We start from the raw sequence: 17259 nt of genomic DNA, 5'->3' as shown, positions 1-17259 counted from the left end.
TTTCTGTGGTTTTGATGAGGGGAAACCCTTGAACCAAAGTTCCATGAGTTACAGGTTTTAGCGAACTTAGATTAGCATATCAGTAGTAGTAGTAGTAGTAGTAGTAGTAGAATTAGTACTATAGTAGTACAAATTATAACATCAACAACAGTAAAAGAACTTATCATCAAAAAACCACATTATCCATGGTTATAACCGGTCTGAAAATGTATTGAATCAGATATTTAGGTCTGATAGAGATTACTATATAAAAGGAAGAGCTATCTTGGAATCTGCCACAATTTTCTTAAATATTGATTACAAGACTCTTGGTTATTTGCATAGTACTATTAGAGGGGCAGGTCTTTCAAACCACCCGTAGATTGTAATAGCCTTTGAACCTATCATACAATTTATTTCCCCAGTCCTACGGCAGTTTTGGCAACCTGTAACGTAAACTTCCCAAAGTTCCAGAAATACGCTGGAGAGAACGGGTACCTGCAGGTATACCCAATAATTACCAGGCATATCCGCGGGTACCCTCCAGGAAAAATACCCGCATCTACCCGTGAACCCAACCCGTTATCCTCGGGTATTTCCAAGGGAGCATCACCCTTCATTTTTTCTGTTGGATATTTCCAATGGGTATTACCACAGCAGGGATGGAGGCTCTTGGGTACCCCGTGGGGTCCAGCCCTTCACCTTCACCGTTTTAATTCCCAAGTACAAGCAATATTCAAATAGATCATTTTGTCTCACAACTTCCTACACCACGGGTTGAAAATTTTGGGTGGCCACTTGTTGGCTTGACCCCACGCTGTGCCGTGGTCGAGCACTGGTCAGGCATAACCTGATCTGGGCAATTTTGCCAGATTGGGCTGCCCACCATCAAAAACTGGCAAGGCTCCAACATCAGGCTATTTGTGGTCATGCCGTTGGCTTGACTGCATCACTCTAGACAAAGAAAAATGTGCAATACCACCAAATTGGGCTGCCTGACGTCAAAAACTGGCAGGATTCCGCCTTTGGCCTACCCGCAGTCATGCTGTTGGCTTGACCACATTGCGTTAGAAAAAGAAAAAAAATAGGGTCAGCCTAAATGCACTCCAAAAAAATCCCAAAAGCACTCCAAAAGTGAGTGTATGGAGTGTGCACTCCAATGATTGTTGGAGTACAGACTAGAGTACTCCAAGTCAATTGGAGTGCACAACCAGGGACTCAAGACTCTTTGGAGTGCACCACAAAGAACTCCAGTGGCCAGGAAATGTAATGAGTGCCCATGAGTATCACTCCATCAGATTGGAGTGCATTCCCCCAGCACTCCATTCCTGATATTTCTCCTCCTTAAAAGGGGAGTGCAGTACTGTGCACTCCAGCCAGAGCTGGAGTGCCTACAACTTCAACCGGGCTATGTACAAACACACCCCACTCGATCCTCCTGATATCCATGACTGGTACAGACCGGCATTGAGCAGATTAAAATCTCCTCTCAATTGTGAGATTATGGTCTCAGGGGACCGGCATTCTTCTCATAAATTGAGAAGAATGCCGCGAGCCAAAACAGCTGCGGAAGATGGTAAGCAAAGCAAACCCTTCCGCAGTCCAAGCGCAGAGCGGCTGATGTTGGAAAAACTCTGTTTACACCTCTGGTGCTTACAGGTCCAACGGAAGCAAGCGGCAAGACTCGGCTTGAGGAAAATCCCGACCGAAAGTCATTATCTGAAAGGATCACCACAAGCGCCAAAGGTAAGCGGTGGGATCAATACTGGAAGATAGAGATAAGGCTGGAGCTAATGCACTGCTCACTTTCTGCTAGACAAAGTCGACGCAAAAGAAATCAAAACCACCAATTCCTCTCAAAGAGAAGGAGAAACAATCGGTGAGTTACTGAACTACAAAGCTAAAGCAAAGGGAAACAAAAAGACTAATAAGCGAGCGCGGCTGCTAAAACTGCAGATAACGTCGCGAGTTTACTACGTTGTTTCTCCAAAGCTTGAAAAAGCGGGATAGCGTTCAGCAACGGTTCTTTACGTGTAAGAACCAAACTTGGGCTGCACCGTAGGGCAGAGCAAGAAAACTGATGACAAGTTATCTTGGGTTGGGAAACAGACCAAACGGTTTCGCAGAGCTTCATCTCTGTTCTTTTCTTTTTCTCTCAAGTTTAATCAGTAGAGAGCAGCCAATCTCCTGCTCTTAGGTAAAAACATCTTTTACCCTCAACTCTCTAGACAAAATAAATTGTATATAAATCATAAGTCTAGATTATCTAACAAGAAATAATACTCTTAGTTCTTTGTCTTCTTTCATCAATGACCGGTCTGTACCGGACCGCCAGTCATTGAGGGAAATCACACCTCTTGATGACCAGTCTGTGCCGGTCATTGAGGGGAGTAACATCTCCTCTTGATGACAGGTCTGTGCCGGTCACCAAGGGGACTCACACCTCTCGATGACCCGCAGACCGGTCACACCTCCCAATGACCGGCACAGACCGGTCATCAAGGCTAATAACACCTCCTCTCAATGATTGGTCAGACCAGTAATTGAGGGTAATAACACCTCTCAATGACCGGTCATCACCAGTCATCAAGGTGAGTCACATCTCTCAATGACTGGTCAGACCGGTCATTGAGGGGAATAACACCTCTGGATGACTGGTGTGTACCAGTCATCAAGGGGAGGTGCTACTCTCAATGACCGGTTGGTCTGACTCCTTGATGACCGGCACAGACCAGTCATTGAGGGGACTCACACCTCTTGATGACTGGTGATGACCGGTCATCGAGAGGACTCACACCTCCCAATGACCGCCACAGACCGGTCATCAAGAGGACTCACACCTCTTGATGACCATGTTGAGTTGTCTGTTAGTCTGCTACCATGATGTATCACCACAGTATGGAGGGCTGTTGGATTGACCCATGAGCACTACCAACCAACCACCCAGCTGGCAGCCACAAGCGTCTGTAGCCTAGTTGGTAAAGGCAGCACTCTAGTATGTGTCTCAGCATAGCTGAGGTTGTGATTTCGACTCTCACCAGACACATCTTCATTTTACAGTCTCTACAGACCGGTCACCACAGGTCATCAAGAGGACTCACACCAGCTCACACCTCTTGATGACTGGTCAGATTAGTCATTGAATGTAATAACACCTCTCAATCTGACTGGTCATCAAGAAATGTGACTCACCTTGATGACCGGTGATGACCGTTCATCGAGAGGTGTGAGTCCCCTCAATGACCGGTCTGACCAATCATCAAGATGTGTGAGTCCTCTCAATGACCTGTCTGTGCCGGTCATTGGGAGGTGTGAATGATGGCTGGTCTGTGCCGGTCATTGGGAGGTGTGACTGATGACTGGTCTGCGCCGGTCATTGAGAGGTGGGAGTCCCCTCAATGACTGGTACACACCAGTCATTCAAAGGTGTGACTGATGACCGGTCCGCGCCGGTCATTGAGAGGTATGAGTCCTCTGGATGACCGGTTTTGTGCCCCTTGATGACCGGTCCAGACCTGTCATTGAGAGGTGTGATTGCTGTGGGCCCTCCAAAAAAAGAGACTTGGAGTGCACCCCAATGCACTCCATTTGGTATTTGCCAGCTGGAGTGCAAAGCCAAAATCCTTCACTGAAAAGGTGGAGTGCTTGGGCTTGCACTCCATTTTTTTTGGGTGCATCTAGCTGCACTCCCCTATTTTGGTCAATTTTGGAGTACCCAGTTGTGTACTCCAATAAACATGGAGTGCCCATCTGGGAACTCCATGTTTTGGGAGTACAAAATCAAGGTACTCCAACTTTTTTGGAGTGCTGGCCCCCCAAAGCCAAAAATGTGGAGTGCACAAAGTAAAAGTTTGGAGTGCATTTAGGCTCACCCAAAAAATATCTTCTGATGTCTTTTTACAAGCCTCTTTGAATATCATGAAGAGACTACACATGTGATGAAAAAAAAAAAACATTTATAAAAACTTGCAAAAAAAAGTCAGAAAAATGGAATTCCCATGGTTAATTTAGAAAATTGTATGAATAAATCTCCAAAACTTTTCAAGTGATCATGAAGTTACACTGCGGACATCTCAGTTTTGCTCCTGCCTTTTGCAACATCTGTTGCTTACATGGGGGTTACATGCGCAGTCACTGCGCCTACTGTTGCAGTCCCATCCACACATGGTGCAGGTTGTGGGTTCAAGTCACCTGGCTGACAGGTGTGTTTTTTGAGCTCTCCCCAATGTTGCAGCCAACGCCAAGCCAACAGACTGCAGTCAAGCCGCCAAAGTGCCGCTAAGCGACCGCGGTCAAGCCACCACAGAGGGTCAAGCCGCCCGCGGGGGATGACGCCCCCCGCTGATATGCCGCCATAATTGGTGGCCCTGGTCAAGCCAACACAATCCATTGCGTCAAGCATCCATCCTCCACAACCCGTGGTGTACCCAAAAATTATAGATTAATGCTCAATTTGTGCTGTTGAGATGCAGGAAATTATCAATCATAAGTGATATTTTGACAAGCAGATTTGGACTGGAACAGCCTCAGGCAATTGGAGGCAATGAAGTATAGAGCCAAGGAAGACAAAAAAAAAAAATCCCTGTATACTTTTGGAAACTTGACACAAGTTTAATTATGCTTACAATGAGATGTGTTTTACACCTCAAGGTTTTTCCATTTTTGACAAATATGATCAAGTCTAAAATACTGTCTTATTGGAGGACTTCCTTTCAATCTGGGAACCCCTTCTAGACCCAGATCTGAGCCAAATTTTGCAGGGAAATTTAGGCTTTGAGACTCTGGGAGGCTCTCAGATTGCTCCCAGATTGCGACGGGAAGTCCTCCATTTCATGACAGGCATCATCCCAATGTCAACAGGGCCAGTACAACAAGCTGAATCACTCTAGGAAAATTTCACCACATGGGAAATTGTTTTGTTATTGCACTACAGGTTACACAGTCCTGTCACAAATTATGACAGATGTGTGTGTACCATGAACCGTCAAGTTTACCTCACATTTTTTTCATATAGCTGAAATGAGATTTGCAGCTTTGTGAATCCTTCTGTGCAGTCACTGTGTACACTACTTGAAAAAACTCTAGAAACTGCCAGGAGTTGACATGTGGCATACTCCAGTGTATTACATCATACCATTTCATGCACAGTCACTGTGCAATTTTCACAGTGACTGTGCATTGAAGCTTGGCTGGAATAACCTTTGAAAAAACTTGAGTATCACCCCAAGGTTCCTTTGAGTTTCTGCATTTCAGCTGCTGGAAGTTTCCAGATTTTTTATTGTAGTGGTACAAACATGAAATCTCACCCACGTTATATACATTCCATCAGCATCAAAGGGGGACCTGTAGAATTACGGGTCCTCCATGTCACTGTAAGACTCCTAAATAGGGGTCTTCACTGATTGTCGTCGAGGGGCGCAAGGGACGAGGCAAAGAGCCGGAGAACGTTCTAGTACCATCGTGGGGGGGACTATATTGCAGGTAACTAGACCGGAGAGAGGGAAAACTCTCTCTGTAAGTACAACTGGAAGAGGGAGAAGAAGGGGAAAAGGAGGAATGGCTTACCTAGACCGGAGAGAGGGAAAACTCTCTACCGGACTAGGAAGGTGGGGGAGGCGAGTCTATGTACTCGTGGAAAGTCTGTGATGATGTAAGCATGTGAAAGGCTATGTAACATTCTGTGAGACCCCCAAGGGTGGGGCTCACAGTCACATAATGCATATACAGGTTAGTGCAATCAGTACCATACTCATATGTACCTCATTTTTGCATGTGGTGTATGTTGTGTAAGCTTATGTGTTAACAAAGGGATAAAAATTTGGAGGTCTCTAGATTGTTGATTGGGGATAACCCTTGAACTTCCACTGGTCCGGGTACCCGCTTTTTCTCTGTCCTCAAATGTGGACAGCTCCGAGAGCAGGTATCCACAAACAAGTGCTGGGTACCCAACAACAGGTACCTGATTGTCTTCCTATGGCGGCCGGCCTACACATGGCATAAGATCACTGAATGTTTTTTTTCCCAGATGTGATAAGTAATTGGGATGCTTTGATGACTTGAATCCCACTAGAACACTACCAAAATGTAAGCATTGGTTTGGCGCATCAACCTTGAAGAGGCTCAATTGTTGCACAAGGGAACAGGATGGTCAGGACTGATGGAGTAAATTTCTTGGAGTCTAGCAAGCTTAACTGTACTAAATAAAACATGATCAAATTGTGGGAGTGTTGATTAAGCATAAAAATAAGGAAAAACATCACATGCATAATGGAAAACATGAAGCAAGTGAAGTGAGAGTGAAAGAATAAACTCTGACACTTCAATTTTTTTTTTTCAGTTTTTCCCCGTTTTTTGTCAAGAATTTTTTTTCATCCTTAATTTTCTTCTATGGGTTATTGTGCTTTATTAAACCAAATGAATCCAAAAAAGCTTGACCCAGCTCATCATATAAGCATACACTTTATCTGTGATCAAAGGCCCAAATGGAACTAAAATATGCAAGAGTCTCCACTCTTTGAATGGTACAACTCCTCTGCCTAAAGAGTTCTGTATCCTACAAAGTTTAAAAATTTTGGGAATAGAAGCGTTCTTGATATATTCAATATAAATGTTCAGGTGATCCAAACAGATTAAAAGAAATTGGGGAGATGTTGTCACAGCTCACCAAGCATTTACCATTGGTCTTCCATTAAGGGTCATGTAACCCAAAGTCCACACCCAACCTAAGGGTCCAGAAACCTAAGCAGACAAAAAACAATTAGAGCACCACATAAATTTATCAAAACTTTTGTGATTCTTTGTTTTGATTCTGGGAATTTTTGAAACAATTAAATACAGACCTTGTGACCAGTAAATTTCTTGAAGATAGCCTCTAAAACAATTCCAATACCCTGACTGAGGAACATTCTAACAGAAGAAAAATTTGGATCAATTTTTGACACTGAAACTAGGCCTAAGGATCAGACAGGGGGGATGAGGGCAACTGATCAGTTTTCAAAGATTTATTGACCAATTTCAGAATAATTCTTTTTGCTTACAGAACTCGTGCATAGCAGCACTCAATCCCATTGCGCCCATCACAGCTGCAAATTTTCCAATAGTTGGACCATATCTACGGAAAATGTTGTACATGGGTTGTGCCCCACAAAATAATAAATGATGCCTGAACACTGCTTGCCAACCTTAAAGAATGATGGATGCGTTTACAATTTTAGAATGGTTCGTTTAGTAAAAGAAAGGTTTGGTCATCGTTTTTTCATCAATCAGGTCGATCATTTGGACTTTCGGGAATTTACCTTTACCCCAAAATTCCGTCAAACTCGTCCGGCACCAAGGATCATTAAACAATGGAGGGTAATTTGATGGATTCACAGGATCTGGTCTGAATGAACTATTATCCGGTAGAATCAATCGCAAAATTGAAATGGCTGCAATTTCAACTATATTAAATAATCCCCCCGCAAGTGAAAACCCACTATAGATTCCACCCTTTTTAGAGACAAAAGATTAGTATGTCAGAATGATGAAAAACTTTCAAGTGGGTATTTTGGTTTCCGATTGGTCATGCCCCCTTTATCCTGTTCAGTTTCAGTCAGTGATAACATTACTTACAGCTAGAGTCATTGTCAGCAAGAACGGCTTTGCTCCCAACAGATAACGAAAATGGATGACGTTGATTCAGTTTCTTTTTTGGCGTGAAAACAGATTCCAGAATGTATTCAAACTGACCGAGACTGATTTGATAATCGTCAACGGAGTTAAACCGAGTCTTTCGAATAAAAAATGATCCATATCCGCTTTCGAGTTGATGAGGACTTCAACACCAATTGCACAAACGCATTGAAAGCAAAAATGCATCATTACTGTCCTCAAGATAAGATTTATCATGAACTTCTTCATTTTCAAATTCCGTTCGATTGGTACGACATGTTCTGGCGGGGACCAAGTACAAATCAATCCTCGGGGACTAATCAAAGTAACACCATGCAAATTAAGTGTCAATGATAGATTTGTCAGACTTCTTCTCGGGCTACCTTTCTAAAGCCCCAAGCAAGAATGCTTGATCTTGCAAAAAACACGTAGGAAATTTCGTAGATACTCACTTCATAATCAATGCCGATATCCATCTAGTCAGCTCGCCAATTGACGGCGGTTTGTCTGGACTGGCCCTCCTTGGACTAGTCTGTATTTTAGACGCTTGATCAGCCGAAGGAAGTTCCTTGTGTCTTTCGTTTGTGAGATTATTGACAACGTCTGATCGTGGTTTGGATTTAGATTTACGATTCCTTGAACAATTGGACGAATCTTTGACCTCTGATTTGTTCACCGGGTGAGCTTGTTCTTCTAATTCATTTTTTCCGGCGTTCTCTTGAGCTTCAGCATTCCAATGGTGGTTGAATAGCTCGACTTCGGATTTGAAAACCGGACCTTGGTGAAAGCCATAAATGATACTTAGGCAAATAAAATGGAACGTGGGCATAGTAACAAAACAAAAGTTAAAATGTGAATATTCATCTGTAGGTAAAATGGTCCTTCGAACTACTGTCGCAAGTGCCAAATAGACGCAGATCGGTATCACTAGTATTCGGTACCACCTGGTTGACTTTGGGTAGTTGATTTGGAAATATGGATGCAAAAATATAGCTTGAAAGAACTCTAGCGGGATACCTATCGATGCTAGCCACGGTGAATGAGGACACGGGAGGGATTCTAGGATTGACATCTTTTCTTCCTGAGTTTTTGAAGTTATGGAGGCCTCTCGTCTAGCCGGGATCCTATCACGAGTAATGCAAGTTCAGCCAACTGATATCTTCTTCTGAGAATCCAGACAGACAATCTAAAGGATCCAGGAAGACGTTGTTCAGTGGTTGATAAGTTCAGCTAAATCTTGATTTCAACGAAGTATGAGGAAGCCGACCTTTGCACGTGGCACAATGGAATCAAACTGCCATGACGCTTGCTACTTTCTACCGCAGGGAAACTAGAGGCGCAAGGAAAACTTGTTCCGCTTGAAGGCCAGAACTTAGACTTATATGAAGGTATTTTGGGGTTCAAAAAAAGTCAGAGGTTTGTACTATGGGGACGGAATGAGTTTGTATTCCGTTTTCGCGAGTTACCAAATTTGTGATCCTGGTCATCACCTGACGTGACACAAGATCTTGCGGATTAGAATTCTTCAAACTCCTCTATTTCAAAAAAATTCAAGTTCACTTGGCATTTTTCACAACATTTGTACCGCTAGAGTTTGTTGACCCCTGTTTGAACCACCGTTTACCTAGGTTTTATTCTTGCCCCTTTGAACCATTTTGCGCCATCTTGATATGAAAATAAAAAAAAAGAAATGGGATCAGCGTTTCTGTTTGCACCCAGTCGACATAAAAAAACCTTAGGCGTGAAGTGTGCACCATCAAAAGAAGATTGATCCTGACCGGTCTCCTTGACGAACATCATTGTCAACCTTTTTCTTGGGATTCCGACGCGAGGTTCCTAATTGATCGATCAGAATTATGGCTTGAGATATCAATCAAAGCGGGCGCAGAAGCAACAAGACATAAACTCTGGTCAGGACTTCACAAAAGTGGTAAGCCAGCCGGTCTGGGGCAAGCATGATAGGGACTGAGCTGCGTGAAAAGCTGCGTTTCTCTACACTAACGTCGAGAACCAGGCGACCGGCAGATCTAGTGCATCTTTCGAGTTGGCTTCAACAAGCCTCCTCGACGTATTGACCATCACAGCCAAATGTGACCGGGGTGGCAATACTTAGGAGTCGTAAAAGATTATTTTTGCGTCGATAGTTTACTCAGATCAGGTTGGTCAGAGGTACGCGTATCAGGCTTGTGGATGGGCACTCCACATGGGAAGTTGCACAAAACGCTGTGCCCTTCATCGCCTGCAGAGTGATCTGAATTGATAGGTGATAGGAACCTTGATCTCCTTGAATGACTGTTCCTGTATTTTCCTCTACCCCTATCGTATGAAAATGTTGCGGTTGATTGGGCTGAATCCTTTGGAATGTAGACGGATAAGAAACTGGGGATTGAAGTGAAGATCTACCTGATCCAGAGCGGTAACAGCCAGACTACATCAGAATCAACTGAGTTGTGGTCAAAGTGCATGTTGGGCATAGGAACACCCCAAGCAGAAACAATCACATTTGACACCTTAATTGTTGCTGGTGCGTTTCGAAAGATTTGTATATGTATAATAGTGACAAGTGAGCTGGAGTAGTTTGCACTTCCAATCACAGTTTTTTCCCCTTTTTTTGCCACATAAGACGGAGAAAAGAGATAGAGGAAGTACATACAACTGCAAACAGCCCTACAGATATGATGGGAGAGTTGCCCTCCTTTCGGCACAACTTTGCACACCAAACGTGTAGGCAAAGGAATTCTTCGGCATGAGTGCCATCCCGCCTGCTGGGACAGACCCGGATCCAGGGAAGGTGCTTCTGCCATCAGGGAGTCTTCAACTTGACGTTCCTCGATCCCGAATCAAACAGCCCAGAACCAACAGTCAGTTCGTGAGGGGGCTAGTGACCAGGCGACGGGCGCGACTCGAGTGGCAAGCCAAGCAACAATGATGCTTACAATCGGCGTGTTGATCGACCGTTCCAAGATGATATCTGAACCAGTCGCTCGCCGGAGAAAAACAAGTTGTTCGGTCGCCCATGTGGAAGCAGCCAACACGCCGCGAGAGGAGAGGGCCGGGATGGCTGCCTGTGTCGAGGCTGATCGAGCTTGATAGGCTTATAATCTGGAGATGAAGAATTGGTCGTCCATCTGTCTCACGAGGCCTCCATGTACTAAACATTGGTAGACCGGAAGCGGAACCGACGACGCGACGCAGCTCACCGCCTGATCTGGAACATTTTTTTCGTCACTCGGAACTTGGGAGCGGGGGTGGCGTTTCGAAAACAGCCAAGAAAACTTGGGTTGCTGACCCCACCACTCCCGCTCTGCCCAAGAGCCATGGACATGCCCCTGAGTTATCAGACCGCTGCCAAAATTATTCCTCCCATCACCACTACGATCACTAGTCCCGCCCTGTAGAGGGACCCCATCGAGCCTTGCATCCTTATCACAAATCACTCGACCACAATTCCAGCAAGATGAACGGTCCCGAGATATGGCACACCTCAGTACAGCTCCTCTTCGTCGCTCAACTAGCCGTCACCGTCCTTTGTGGATGCACTCTTCACCCCGAGGCGGCCGACCGTCTCTACGACACGAAGCCCGCTATCCCATGTCCTGAATTGGTCATTGAATACACCAATGTTGATCAAACTAAAACGGAATTGGTGCAGTGTCCTGGAGATTACCTTATAAGGACTTTTGAATGTGGCTACCGAGATTGTGCAGTTCTCTACGACAAGATGGGTCCGTGCAGTTTCTGTGAGACGCTACAACAACCATAGCCGCGCCGGAATATCCATGCAGGTGTACGTCTTCCAACAACTCATTCTTCATAAACTCTCGACATTTTGCTCAAAAGGAGCGACCTTCACCTCTTGATCACCAGGCAACCACAGTAATACCTTGTGGGCGCACACAACATCTGGGGACCCGGCCGCAACAGGCGCCGTGCATTATCTAGGACGCCTTCCACACCGCTTCTTGCTACCGTCTTCGGAAACGAAGATCACTTAATATACCCAAGCACACAATGACTAAACCTTAATCCAACTATATTCGCCTATCCTCGTTGCCGCGTTCTGTTCTCTGGCCAGCTAGCTTCATATCGAAATTCACATTGATGTAGATAGATATGCCGCTCGCAACTCGGACAGTGTTCTTTTTCGTCGTTTGAATTTTTCTTCTTATGCGGCTTGCATCAATGGTAGCAATCCCCTCCTGGACAAGGGCAAGGACAACGGCACCAATCTCATGTCCATCCTAAGAGATTTGAAGCGTATAGGCGGGCAGAAGCCCGGCCTGATGACATCCAGTCAACCCGTGCCCGCGCGCGCTCCAAGTTTAAGACGGCTTATAACACGAGCTTAACAAAGCCTCTCTGGAGGACAGCCCCGCAAGGTCTCCGTCTCACAGAGGGGCGCCAGCCTGCCAGCTCAGAAGGGAGGACTGACGAAGTTTGCTTATAACAACACCGGTTGAATTGTGTTAGCACGAATTGCACCCATATGCAGTCGGTGGATGCATCCCCTCGTCAGGCCTACTTCTGACCGTGTAGTGCGAAGACGAAAAGAAAAACAGCAGACTTTTTCAGCACAGTCACAAAGATACTCATAGCTGACAACATAGCTATGGTCGAACAGGCAGACCAGATCTGCTCGTGCCCCTCCAGAAAGCAGTCCATGAAAAAACAAGAGGACGAGGGGCTCCTGTTCCTCCTCCGGGGGTGTTCGCGGCACCATTTCGAGGAAAAACAAGCAATACATTGGACGAAACCTTTGGGACGAGGATGGGGACAAAGCGATACAGAAGATGCAAGTTTTTTGGTTGCTCATTTCTATAAATAATAAGACGAGTGAATGGATGAGGAGAAAACAAACACGGCGGGGAGGAAGAGCAAAGTGAAAGGTTGAGTGGAACGTACGATAGAACAGAGAGGGCGGAGAAAGCAGTCAGTAGGGCGAGAGGTGGTGGGCAGAGGAGAGAGTCAACGGCACCTTGGGTCTCTTCTTAATCTCGTCGTCTTTCAAGGCATGCAGCATGATTTTGTTAGGCTGGGAGGCGGCGGATCCGGGAGCCGGCGTAGCGGTGGCCGCCGCTTGGGCGCCCGAGTGGCCTTGGGACCAGTCGTAGGAGACGGTGTAAGCAAAGACGGTGCCTGTGCGGTTGAACGACACGCTGGTGATCGGCCCGCCCCGGTTGTCGAAGGCTGCAAACACACACACACACACACGTGCGATTTGGGTTGCCCCGCTTAGCGACAGCGCGTGTGTGGGAATGCGAGGGGCTAGAGAAGGCACGCACTTTTCAGACGCGTCTTGCTGTCCTTGTCCCACATGTTGATCGTCTAGGAGCGCGGAAACGTCAGCCAGCAGCAGCAGCAGGGGGATTCGTGGGCGCAGAGGTAAGCTGACCCCGTCTGAGCCAGCGGTGGCAAACGTGCCGTGCTGCTTATGGAACTTGATGTCGTTGACGGCCCAGACCTGGGGGATGGAGTTGGCGTTCAGCCGACTGGCGCCGGCCGGCGCGTCCTTCCGATGGCACTTGAACGAGAAGTTGTTCGCCGTCTGTTTGTCTTCGACGTGTCTGGCCAGAAGCGCTGAGTACAGGTCTCTCGCAGGGTGAGGAGGGCGCTTTGCTCACTGTATTGCCACCCGGCCTTCCACGCTTCCAACCGCATATCCTTGGGCATCATTGAAACACGCTATACATCGCGTCTGCCACTTGAGAGGCGAATCGAGAGATTTGTATTCGACAGAGGGGTTGCTCAAATGCTGTCACATATCCCCCCGCAGGGGAGGAATCAGATGGCTGTGAGGTATGGTAGAGAGGACTGGGAGGACGGACATAGATGTGAATTTTGCGAGCGGCAGTTCCGACGACCATCAAGGGGAACACGGTATCCATGGTATAGATGCGCTCGGGCAGGGTGACGCTGACGGCGGGAGTGGGCTGGCGAAGGTCCCAGTACTTGAGAGTTTTGTCCCAGCTGCCGGTGGCCAGCAGGCCCTGGCCATTGATGTCGAGCCAGGCCAGCTTGCGGATCGGCGCCTCGTGGGCCGCGACCTGGGTGGCCTGCCCCGTCGGCACATCAAACGCCCGCGCCGCCCGGTCACACCCCCCCGAGATGATCTTCGTCCCGTCCCCCGACCAGATCACTTCGAGAACCGGCTGCTCGTGCTGGTAGGCCGCTTTCGGAACCGACTGCCCTTGCGCATTCACCTCGTATATCCGCACCTACACAGAAACAGAATCAGGCTGTCTCCCGTCCAGGCTTTATTGACCCTTTTCCGGGGCTGCTTCGTGCTGCAAAACACGGGTGTCTGTGGATATGTACCTCGTTCGACCAGGAGCCTGCCGCCAAGAAATCTGCTTGAGGCGACCAAGCAATAGACGAGATGCCATCGGTGGGAGGGTTTTCGACCTAGCCATTTGTTTGCGCCGAGGTAAGGCAAAAATCAGAGCTCTGCTTATTTCTTGGTGTTGGCATGAGAAAGAGCACACCTCGATGTCCTTGGGGTCCTGGGTGGTGACGGTCGAGGAGGACGCGCCGCCGCCGAAGACGCCGGTATTGTTGTTTGCGGCCGAGCTGAAGAAGGACATCGGTCTGTGAAGGGTTTTTGTTTGTAGGTCGACAAGAAGATTTTGGTGATCGCAGGAGTGGGCTAGTGAAAATGTCCCAGATTCGGAGATGTCACAGATCCGTGAACCTCTCTCCCTCTGTCACAGGCGTCGCCAGGGTCGTCTCCCGGCAAGCAGAGTATGTATCCTGGAACCCGACTTGTGAACGCACCGCCGAGATCGATAGCGAAGCCAACCGAACGAAGAGCGGAAGAGACGCGGGCCGGAGATGTCGGACGAAGAAGCGAAGTCGCTCATGGAGCTGCCGGCGATGCGGGAGTTCGATGCGTTCCCGAAGACGCTGCCGAGCTACAAGCAGCGGTCGAGCCGCGGCGGGGTGGTGACGGTGGGGGTGGCCTGTCTGATCCTGGTGCTGATCTGGCACGAGCTGCAGGAGTATCTGTTCGGCGAGCCGCGATACTCGTTCCACGTCGACCAGTCCATCGCCCACTCGCTCGGCATCAACATCGATATCACCCTCGCCATGCCCTGCCACTGTCCGTGCCTTCCACACATCCATCCTGCCGCCCCCTCCTGACCATCTCTCGCCCTCTTTTTCGTAGATCTCAGCGTGGATATTAAGGACGCGGTGGGAGATCGGATGTACATGAACCAGGAATTCAAGAAAGAAGGTGTGCGTATTACGCCTTCCATCGACTCTCTCCTTCTCTAAACAAAAAAACTCATATCGTCCTCACACAGACCACCTTCGACATTGGCGATGCCAAGCGCATCGAGTGCGTCTCCTCATCTCTGGCCCATGCGCTGCAAGAAGTTGACGCTCTTATGTCTGCTGGAACAGCCACAACAACTCGACGTCCGAGCTCTCCGCCTCCCAGATCCTGCATGCCTCTCGCAAGGGCCACTCCTTCGGCCGGACCCGGCCGCTTGTGCCCGACGGCCCGGCATGCCGGATCTACGGGAACACGAAGGTCAAGAAAGTGACGGGCAACCTGCACATCGTCAGTCCCACGAATCCCCGACCGCAGGGCTGCGCGGCTTATTAGTTGACGCCCCATGACTCTTCTCAGACTACCCTAGGCCACGGCTATCTCAGCTGGGAACATACCGACCACAAGCGTGAGCCACACACACACCCTTGCGCCGCACGGGCCAACCAGCTGACTTCGTCTTTCCGCACAGTCATGAACTTGAGCCACGTGATCACCGAATTCAGCTTCGGCCAGTTCTTCCCCAAGATCGTCCAACCGCTCGACAACAGCGTCGAACTGACCGACAAACGTGAGCCCGCTTCTCTCGTCTGACTGAGGACAGCGCAGCATCTAACCTGCCTGTATCCATCCACCCAGCCTTCCATATCTTCGTGAGCAGCTCCCCTCTTCTGGAATTTCTCACACCAGGCCATTGACCCGTTTTGTGTGAACAGCAATATTTCATCAGCGTCGTCCCCACCACCTACATCGACCGCTACGGGCGCCAGCTGCATACCAACCAATACTCGGTCACCGACATGGCGCGGCCCGTAGAGCACGGCCAGGGCATCCCGGGGCTGTTCTTCAAATATGGTCAGTGCACAGCAGCCTGCGACATGGAGATGGTTGACTAAGGCAGTGTGCGCTGTTTGGACGCAGACATGGAGCCGATGTCGCTGACCGTGCACGAGCGGACGACGTCGCTGGTCGCGTTCCTGGTCCGGCTGGCGGGCATGGTCGGCGGGATCGTGGTGTGCACCGGCTGGACGTTCCGCTTGGTCGACAGACTCGTCCAGAAGGTCCTGCCCGGGATCGTCGAGGAGCAGGAGGCCGGCGCTTTCTCGCCCCTGCCGCTCGTCTCGCCCCAGGTGTCCTCCTCCAAGCTTAACTCTAGACGCGCTTTCACCTAACCGTGATACCCCCCGCATCCTGCTTCGCATTTCTTTTTTTACCCAAAAGTAAATACGTGCATCTCGAAGCCGCGCGACTCGGGTTCTGTTCTCTTGTTTCACAAACTCATAACTTCATATTCACATGTATTCTGGCTCGATTCTTGGAGGGCAAGGAGGATACAAGAAGACCACGAATCAAGTCCGGATGGAGGATTTGCAGAGGGGGAGGGTGATGATGAATGAAGATCGGCGGTGGTGATGAAGGCCGAGAGTCCCAAATGATGGATTGCCGCTTTCAAATGGGGTTTGTTCGAGTCTTGCAGCAGCTCTTGGACTAGCCCTGTCGCACTCGCCTTCGGATCGCTCGAACGCTCCATGGCTTCTTTGACGATCGCCCGGATCCGGGGCGAGCCTGAATGGAGCAGCGCCGGCGTGATCGCTTTCAGCGCATCTGATTTTCCAGCGTTTTTTTGTTTTGTAATAGAATCAGATGATGTGTTGTTAATGTCGATGGAGTCTTTCTTTTGATGAGGGTGGACTGACCGTCAGGTTTGTTGAGTTGGGTGAGCAGGCTTGCAGCAGGGATTCCCAGGGAGGGGACGAGCTGGTACTGTGGGGGGGGGGTAGTCGATCATCAGGAGAGAGTGAGTGAGGGAGACGCTGACGAGCAGCCTACAAAGGGGCGACTCCATTCCAGGAACTGTTCCAAGAGATCCTGGCGGGGCGGATCGTCCAGGAGGGAGAGTTTCTTGAGGCAGACGAGGGAGGATTCGAGGATGAGCGCGAGTTTCCTGGTCGGCTCGGAGCCGGCGCGGGAGAGGGTGGGATGGTGGTGGGCGATGTAGGCGTGGCTGGTGCGGAGGATGCGCGGGAAGTCCTTCCGGAGGAAGTCGTGCTGGATGAGGGCAGCCAGGCGGTCCGGGCCGAGCTGGAGGATGGCGGCGTCGGCGGCGGCGTCGGCGGCGGCGGGATGCGGATGGAACCACTGCAGACACCGAAGAGCACAGTCAGCCTCCGTCGGGGCGGGAACAGCGAGCAGCGCACGTTTGCGGCCTGGGGCCGGTAGCCGACGGACGCCTGCAGGGCTTGCGCGAGCCGGCCCTCGCGCTGCGTCTGTCGGAGCTCGGCGGGCGAGGGCTGGTGGGCGTGGCCGGCGTCGGGCGGGGCGGGGGCGGGCGGACTGGCGGCCATCTGGGGTTGTTGCGG

The 17259-nt window shown here is 49.1% G+C and overlaps 5 protein-coding genes across 5 annotated transcripts; 2 read left to right on the top strand and 3 right to left on the bottom strand.

The window, feature by feature from the left end:
- Nucleotides 1-7493: 7493 nt before the first annotated feature.
- Nucleotides 7494-8458, bottom strand: PtA15_8A234 (uncharacterized protein; the record flags this gene model as incomplete). Its single annotated transcript, XM_053171642.1, has 3 exons — nt 7494-7556; nt 7708-7945; nt 8082-8458. The coding sequence occupies 3 exons, from the start codon at nt 8456-8458 to the stop codon at nt 7494-7496; spliced, it is 678 nt and encodes a 225-aa protein (XP_053022885.1).
- A 2628-nt stretch (nt 8459-11086) lies between these two features.
- On the top strand, nt 11087-11624 carry PtA15_8A233 (uncharacterized protein; the record flags this gene model as incomplete). The annotated part of the gene is made up of 2 exons (XM_053171641.1): nt 11087-11354; nt 11497-11624. 2 exons carry the CDS (start codon nt 11087-11089, stop codon nt 11622-11624), a joined length of 396 nt encoding a protein of 131 aa, XP_053022884.1.
- An 814-nt stretch (nt 11625-12438) lies between these two features.
- PtA15_8A232 (uncharacterized protein) lies at nt 12439-14210 on the bottom strand (the record flags this gene model as incomplete). Its single annotated transcript, XM_053171640.1, has 8 exons — nt 12439-12444; nt 12605-12816; nt 12912-12954; nt 13022-13193; nt 13251-13381; nt 13455-13844; nt 13945-14031; nt 14112-14210. The coding sequence occupies 8 exons, from the start codon at nt 14208-14210 to the stop codon at nt 12439-12441; spliced, it is 1140 nt and encodes a 379-aa protein (XP_053022883.1).
- A 247-nt stretch (nt 14211-14457) lies between these two features.
- PtA15_8A231 (uncharacterized protein) lies at nt 14458-16071 on the top strand (the record flags this gene model as incomplete). Its single annotated transcript, XM_053171639.1, has 9 exons — nt 14458-14725; nt 14792-14862; nt 14931-14965; nt 15031-15190; nt 15260-15308; nt 15372-15470; nt 15539-15552; nt 15616-15754; nt 15821-16071. 9 exons carry the CDS (start codon nt 14458-14460, stop codon nt 16069-16071), a joined length of 1086 nt encoding a protein of 361 aa, XP_053022882.1.
- A 98-nt stretch (nt 16072-16169) lies between these two features.
- Nucleotides 16170-17244, bottom strand: PtA15_8A230 (uncharacterized protein; the record flags this gene model as incomplete). Its single annotated transcript, XM_053171638.1, has 5 exons — nt 16170-16504; nt 16597-16663; nt 16730-16981; nt 17047-17166; nt 17239-17244. 5 exons carry the CDS (start codon nt 17242-17244, stop codon nt 16170-16172), a joined length of 780 nt encoding a protein of 259 aa, XP_053022881.1.
- Between the last annotated feature and the right edge of the window lie 15 nt (nt 17245-17259).

The sequence above is a fragment of the Puccinia triticina genome, chromosome 8A (genome assembly GCF_026914185.1).
Source record: "Puccinia triticina chromosome 8A, complete sequence".
NCBI lineage: Eukaryota > Fungi > Basidiomycota > Pucciniomycetes > Pucciniales > Pucciniaceae > Puccinia > Puccinia triticina.
The sequence above is the reverse complement of the archived record's forward strand: the minus strand, read 5'-3'. Positions and strand labels throughout refer to the sequence as shown.